This window comes from Canis aureus, chromosome 37 (assembly GCF_053574225.1).
Source record: "Canis aureus isolate CA01 chromosome 37, VMU_Caureus_v.1.0, whole genome shotgun sequence".
NCBI classification, from domain to species: Eukaryota; Metazoa; Chordata; class Mammalia; order Carnivora; family Canidae; genus Canis; species Canis aureus.
Window position 1 is genome coordinate 25,998,920 of NC_135647.1, and position 7,856 is coordinate 26,006,775.

The 7,856-nt window shown below is 51.0% G+C and overlaps 1 protein-coding gene across 3 annotated transcripts in view; it reads right to left on the reverse strand.

Moving 5' to 3' along the window:
* The window catches only part of DUSP22 (dual specificity phosphatase 22), a 55,805-nt gene extending 48,350 nt beyond the window's left edge, over nt 1-7,455 (reverse strand). Inside the window, exon 1 of one of the 3 annotated variants that reach the window (XM_077886434.1) lies at nt 7,119-7,455. In XM_077886434.1, coding sequence (XP_077742560.1) covers nt 7,119-7,139 — 21 coding nt within the window. In that variant the 5' untranslated portion in view covers nt 7,140-7,455. Of the gene's footprint in view, nt 1-6,572; nt 6,768-7,118 lie in introns of those variants that run through there. The other 2 variants (XM_077886437.1, XM_077886436.1) reach the window with 2 other exon arrangements.
* Between the last annotated feature and the right edge of the window lie 401 nt (nt 7,456-7,856).

Here is a 7,856-nt window from a genome sequence, read left to right on the forward strand (position 1 = left end):
GAGTTGACTATATAAGTCTTCAGATTAAAATCTTTTAGGGTGTGGCTGGGTGGTTGGTTAAGCAACTGCCTTTGGCTCAGCTCATGATCCTGGGGGCCTGGGATCAAGCCCTGCATCAGGCTTTCTGCTCGGGAAGGAGTCTGCTCCCTCTGCCCCTCCTCCCACTCATGCTCCCTCTCAAATAAATACATAAAATCTTAAAAACAAAAACCCTTTTTAGGGTTCCAAGTAGCCATCACCATGTAACCTAAATCTGGCACTTGAGCAAGTGAGACCTTCAAGTACTGATGTTGCTATGTCTGCAGCCTCAGCCCCATGCCTACCTCTTTCTCCAAACTTCCCCATTGCTGACATGACCACACAAAGATGCAGGGTGAGACCCCCAATTCCAGCACCCAGATTTTAAGGGGAAAAGCCCAATTTTCAACTGCTATGAACTACATTTAAAAAACCCAAAACCTTAAGTATTGTGGTAGACAAATAAATACATCTGCAAACCAACTATAACCCACAGACATCTGGTTTATGACCTTTATCTGCCGCCTGCATCACATCTGTATGTTTTCTCTGAACTTGGATGGTTCTCTCTTGATTGGTAGGTACTGAAGTAAATGTTTCTTCAATGAATAAATGCTCAAGGAGAGAATGTGATAGGGTGGGAGGAGGTGGAGCAAGGAAGAGAGAAATATGAAAAACAATATGAGTAAAGCCTAAGAAATCAAACTTTGCCCCTTTCGGTCCTGGGCAGGTTCCCACTGGGGTCAGTGGTGGCCACACCAGTAGCACAGGGGCCAGTGGTGGAGGAGAGCAGAATCCTGAAGGTATGCCAGGGCAGAGTCCTGGCAAAGACAGAGGCTTAAACTTACTAAAATCAAAGAGCCAACTTAACTAAAAATCATTTAGGATGCACATTTTTGTATGCATTTAAATTTTTTTTTTAATTTTTCAATCCTTTATTTAAATTTCAGTTAGCTAACATACAGTGTAATAGTCGTTTCAGATGTAGAATTTGGTGATTTATCCCTCACATCCAACACCTGATGCCCATCACAAGTGCCTCCGTAGGGCCCACCGCGTACCTCACCCATCCCCCACCCACCTCCCCTCCAGCATCCTTCGCTTTGTTCTCTAGAGTTAAGAGTCTGTTTTCTGGTTTGCCTCTCTTCCCCCGCCCCCCATGTTCATCTGTCTTGTTTCTTAAATTCCACATATGCAAAAAGAAGGCAGAGCTATGTCAGTAAACTTTAAACTCCATTTTCAAGCCCAGTAGAGTAAGCTAGTGTTTCAAGGGCCGGAAATAGAAAACGAATGGCTCAATCCTAGTTTCTATAGTTTTTTTCCATACAGAATTACAAAATAAGATAAAGAAAGCTGGCCATTGGCAGAGAGACAAATTACATTTTTTTGTTTTTAAGAAGAAAAGCCCCATGAATATTTAAACCTCTAGTCTAGTCAGCTTCCTAATTCAAGTTTGAAACTCAAAAAATTAAAAATTAAAAAAAACTCAAAAACTTTGACCCATCCACTTCCCTGATGTGATTGTTGCTGGTAATCCTTAAGTACAGAGAAAGAGAAAATGAAATGAAATGAAATGAAGTCCTTTTCCAGCAGAAAGACAGCGTAGAGAGGGACCACGGACGAGCAGAGCGTTGGCCTAGGACAAAGCTGCTAATGGGTCAGCCAGTCGTGAGGCCCGAACTCAAGCCAGAAGAACACGAGGGGGTGAAACCACTACCCCTGGGAGGAAAGGAGAGCATAGATCAAGGGGGGAAGCCTGTGCACGCAGTTTGGACATGTTCGGGAATATTGTTTGACTCAAAGATCGGGACAAGCAAATCGCCCTAATCACCTCCGGGCCTCGGGAATATGCGCGTCCTTCCCGTGTGCGGAGGCTGGGCCTCCTCCCTTGCCCACCGCGTGGCTCCCAAGAGACGGCAGCTCCTGCGAAGTCTTTCCTGACCACCTTCCCTGAAGCCCTCCAACAATACCCCCTTGTTATTCTCTTCACCGTATTCATGAGTACTTAAAATCATTTTATTATTTGCTTGCTTTTTTGATTGACCTTGAGGCGGGGGTGTGTCTACTGTGTTTCCTGCTCTGTCTCAAAAGCCTGTCACTGCGTCTGGCACATGAGGACATAATAAAGGTGAAGGAACACAGCATGAACTGCCATGGAAGAGGCTCTCTAGCACGCTGCTCGTCAAAAAGTCTCTTGTTTTCTGATAAAAGACTGTCTGGAAGTAGGAAACGGAGGCAGACTCCTGCAGAGAAATACTGAGACGACGCCAAAGATTCTCCTTGGTTAACGGCTCCTCTTGATCGACACCCTCCATGTCCACACTATACTAACTATCCGGGCAGAAATGCTTGAAATCAAATCTCCCTCCACAAAAAACAAAAAAAAAAACAAAACAAAAAACAAACAAAAAACAAAAACAAAAAACACTTATGAACAAAAGAATACTGCTTCTAAGGGAAGCAAATATTTTGAGTTTTTTCAACATTTCTCTTCGTGCTTCAGGATGTCATGGAACCTAATACTACCCAACAGATTTAAGAGATAAATTCCTGATCATGCAGCTTTACAAGGTTGGGGGGAGGGTAATCTCAATTCTTCCTAGGTCAGAAAGAACTTTCTGGGTCTCAAAGCTAGGAATGAGGGGGAGAACTTCGGTGGGTTCTATGAAGAGTTAAATGTTACAGACTGTCTTAATGTCATTTGACCATGGACTTAGCCAATTTGCATTTTCAAAAGGAAGAATCTGATAATACTCTTGAGGCACCTGGTGGCTCAGTGAGTTGAGCATCTGACTCTTTATTTCACTCGAGGTCATCATCTCAGGGTTGTTGGGATCGTGCCCCATTTCAGGCTCTGTGCTCAGCACGAGTCTGCCTTAGGCTCTCTCTCTCTCTCTCTCTGGACCTGCCCCCACTTGCCTCTCAAAAAAAACAAAACAAAAAAAAGAGGCATCTGAGAACACCCTTGTACGTACTTAAAACACTGAGAATACTCTTGTATGCACTTAGAATACTGCTTTAAGCATCTGTTCCTTCAGTATGAAATAAAACTATAATAGTGAAAAGAGAAAACATCCAGAACGCAGTATAGAGGACAGAGGACAGAGATTACGAGCACGGAGCAGTCTGTGTGTACAGCTGCATACCCGGTGTGCTCACCTCCCACAGAGGAACTCCTCTGTAGGCCGCCTTGGGCCAGCATGACAGGTTGTTCCTGTCTTTCACATTCATTTCCCAGCACAGGCTCTAGCACGGTGCCTTGACAATAGCAGGTGTTCGATAATATAATTTGATGAACGGGTGGATGGACAGATGAATAAATTATGAAGGTGGCCAAGTCAGGTGCTGTCACATGGGAACAGCTGCATTAATAGCACAAGGATGTCTAACCTTTCAACCCCTCGCCATATAAAAACAGCACTTCTCTACCTTTAAGGGCCTATTCACCTTTTGATATTCCAGTTCTAGATCACGCAGACCTTCTCCTCTGAGGGGAGAAGCCTAAGCCAGGGCTGTCAATGGGGGACACGCCTACCCTCCAGGGTACATCCGGGAATTCCCGGAGATATTTTTGGTTGTCTCAATAACAAGGGGACGGTGCTACTGGTGACTAATGAGTAGAGGCTTGGAATGTTGCCCAACCTCCTACAATGCACAAAAGTTGGTCACCCTTAGCAAAGGGAAACTTAGGAACTAAACAATGTAGATTTTTCTTCGGACTGCTGCAAGTGTAGCAGTTTTTGTCCCCATGGAGGACGTCCTCATCAATACAGTCCAGCCTCTTGTGTGCAGAACCTCATGTCCATCTCAGTTAGGTGGACACAGCATATTGCACAAGCGATGTAAGGGAATGAGGTTCCTGTGTTCGGGCCGATTAAAGATGAGGGGGAAGTAGAGAGAGCCCAGCAGTTGTGATCTCTTATTTTTTGGTCTCATATCACGTGCATACAGCTTATAAAATCTAAGCTTCACCGTAACCGTGGGAAGTCACTGTCCCCCCTCTCTGTGCACACTGGGAAATGGACCCTCAGAGAGATTAAGTAACATGACGAAGGTCCTAATGGTACGTTTGAAACCTCGTTCCTGTTGATTGCGAAGGTAGCAGAAAACTTTCTTTTGTGCTAGGATGGCAGTTCATCCCAAGTGAATTCTTAAGAGTCTGAAAAGCTACCTGAAACAGCTCCCCACAGCTTCAAATTAATCGAAAAATAGTAAGAGCCACCTTCTCTCTTCCTTCATGCTTGACACTCATGCAGAGGACCAAAAGGCAGGCGACTAAAAGAATCCTTGATTGCTTTCTGTGCGATTCCCAAACAGATCCTCCGAACTGGCCAAAATTGTAATCACTAATGAGTTTATGGTACATCAGGCCCTATTTTGAGACTTCGCCACACAGAGTAACTCATTTGATCTTCATCATAACTCCATGAAGTCGGGGCTGTTATTTTCATCCGTGTTTTACAGATGAGGCACACAGAGTTTGCGTGACCGGCCCAAAGTCACTCAGCTGGTAAGTGGCAGAGCCTGGACTCGAAGCCAGGTGGTCTGGCTCCTAGCCGCAATGCAAGGCGCCTCACTATGCTGCTAAAGATCAACCCAGCAAGTGTCTCTAGTGGGATTAGGGTTAAACTAAACAGCCTGTTGCATGCAAATACCATGTTTCTGTGGAGTCTTTGAAAACTCCCAGCTGAGTCAACATTCTCTCAAGGGTTTGAACCCCCTACTCTTTTGGGTGAGGACCTACAGTGGAAATTTCTATCCTCACTGTCATCTAATTCACCTTAAATACTATAAAACCTCATTAAAAACAACTTTTTTTTTTCTAGTCTAAAAACCTAGTCTGTCTAGCCAAGCATTGTATCAGAGAAACATGCCCCAAATCCTTCTCCATGTGCATGTTTTTATCTTGATCATCCTGAATTCATGATCTAATTGTGGTCTGAAGGAAGTGTTGCCACTCTAGGCCGGATGTGAGGGCCCTGTGGATCCAACACCTTAACCCCTCACTGACTGCTGGGGTTGGTTCACCTCATCCAGAACCCAGCTCCCCAGGCTGAAGGCCTCTTCTTTCCTCACTGCCCTGTGTCCTCCAAAAGGCATCCTGCCTGCTGGAAATCGAGCTGTCCCTGGATTTCATAAGAAACCTGCTTGTGCCAGTGGAAGGCAAACACTGCAACTGGCTCAGCCTCTGGTCTCCATCAAAGGTTCTATGAAGGGCCGTGCCGTTTACCGCTGTACCCCCCCTCTGCCCTCCCGACTAGCACAGCCGCTGGCTAATAGGAGGTACACGATCAATATTTCTTAATGACATCTCTAAATCTGTTGTTTCTGCATCTCTACATTAGACTTAGTGACTCTATTTACAATACAAGATGATTACGACAATAACAGCAAGGAATTTATTACTTTCTTTGAAAAGTAAACATCATGACATGAATATGACTGGTTTTGCTGAAAAGCCTTGATGTTGAACCCTTAGGCAATCATTCATATTCCTATGTTCTTTGAATCATAATATAAAAATACTACAAATTAAATGCTGAAAGAGGTGGAGAGTGAACAGCTCAAGTGAAGAAAACTGTAGAAAGAGCAAGACAAAAACTGAGATGTGACTGCAAGTCCACAAATTTGTGGAAGCACCTTTATTTTTTCTGTTTTCATTTAATAAGCAGAGGGTTCACGGTGTTGATGGTTTTCAGTGTTAATGGAGACATAATGCAGCTATTTATCTGCGAGAAATAGCCCGTTTCCAATCTTAGTCTCGGCTCCCCATCCCACCCCACCCGCAAAAAAACCCACACAAGGACTATAATTCTGGTTACCAGCAAGCCTCAGATGTGGAGGCCCAAATCACACAGCAGTTCACCTATAAACTGAGTCTCCAGAACACAATGAACATGATGTGGGCAGGTGAGAAAAGCCAACTGGGTTCGCAGGGTTACCGGCGAAGGCACTGTCCCCCCAACCCTATCTTCTCACACTTGCACTCCAGCTGAAAGAACCAAAGCAGCGTGGATCCCAGCGCAGAGGTGAAGGAAAGGAGGGAAAGGAAGGAGGAAGGCGAGCCAGGCAGGGGTGTATCCGCCAAGCAAGGGCCGGCTCCCCGTGGGGATGTGTGTGAGGGGAATAGAACCGGAGCAGACAAGAAGGTAGAAACTGATTTTTGGTCTAGGAGCATGTAAAGGCCTGTGAAGAGGCACCTGCATTGGATGAGTGCTTTTCGGCAGTGTTGTCTCGCCCCTGGAACCAGCAGGGCCAGGCCCGAAAATCTGTAACCCTGGGGTCCGCGTGGACACGCAGCTCGGGCCGCCCTCCCTGCAAGGGCTGAAACCCGGCGTCCTCGCTGTCGGGAAGGACAGCCTAGCTCACAGCCTGGGAGAGGGGCTCTGGGGAACCGAGGCCGGGGCGCGGCCCGACAGCGCCGCCAGGCCCGGAGCAGTGCGGGTTCTGGGTCAGGCCGCGGCCCAAGCAGGTCGCCAGCAGGTCGCCAGCAGCCCGCCAGCAGGTCGCCAGCAGCCCGCCAGCAGCCCGCCAGCAGGTCGCCAGCAACTCACCAGCAGGTCGCCAGCAGGTCCCGGGAGGAGGAGCGAGCCCTGGGTTGGTTTTCTCCGCACGGCCGCCCCTGCGACCTGACATCTCAGGACTTAGCTGTTACCTGGCAACTGCTTTGTCCACGCTATGTTTTTTGTTTTTTTTTTTTAAATGTGGGAGAAAGAGGAAATTACAGAGAAGACACCTATGTGCTCCAGTTTACTGATAACGTGGGCGGTGATGCTTCGAGAGCCGAGCTTGGGAGTGGGGGTGGGGGGTGGGGGGAGAAACCGCAGCCCCTCGGGGCTCAGCTGGGGTGTAGACGGAGCGCGCCTGGACGCCCGCAAAGGGCTCGTCGAGGGTGCACAGCTCGGCGCCAGGGCAGGGCGGGGCGCGGGAGGGGGGCCTGGAAAGGGCCGCGGGCTCCGCGCCGCCCCTCCCGCCGCCGCAGGGGGCGCACCTGCCGGGGCCGCCGTCCGAGGGCCGCGGGCAGCGCGTTGGGCCGCAGCGGGGCTCCCGGGGCCGCCGAGCAGGGCCCCCCCAGCGCGAACGAAAGAAAGGCACGTTACCTTGTTCATCCCATTGCCCATGGCGGCCGGCCGCGAGCTCTAGCACCCCGGGCACGAGGTCGCGGGCTCACCGGGGCCACTACACCGGGAGGGGCGGGAGGGGCGGGAGGGGCGGGGCGAGCTCGTGCTCCCCTGGGACGGCCACCGCCGCCGTCCCCGTCCGGGCGCCCCGGGCAGCCGGCCCGGCCCGTAGGGCTTCCCGGTCGCCCGCCCCTGACTTCCCGGCCGCGCGGCGCGGAGGAACTGGCGGGTCCCCTGCCGGGAAGCCGGCTCGCTCCGCCAGGGCACGCCCCGCGCGCCCCAGCTCCCCTCCCCGGCCCGCGGCGGGGACGTGCAGGTCCCCGCGGCCCACGGAGGCTCGGCGGCCGGGCCGGAGCCCAAGGCGCACGCGCAGCGCGAGCCGCGGGAGTAGGGGAGGGGGCGTGCCCGGGGCGGGGCCGGGGCGGGGCCTGCGGGCGGGAGCCGGGCAGGGAGCGGGCAGGGGGCGGGGCCGGGGCGGGGCCTCCGCGCCGCAGCCCGTCCCCGGCCGCTCCCCCGGGATCGAGGTCACCGAAACTCCCTTAGACCTTTCCCCCGGGGCGCCTCGGGGCCCGTTCCCAGTAGTCGCCCCCCCGCCCCGCCGGCCCGGGTGAATCAGGTGCTGGTGAGAGCCTGGTCCTCGGCTCCCCCCCCGCCGCCCCGGCTTGGGTTTCCTGAGCGCGACGGATTTAGGCCGGGCTTGGGGGATTCCTGGGGCCC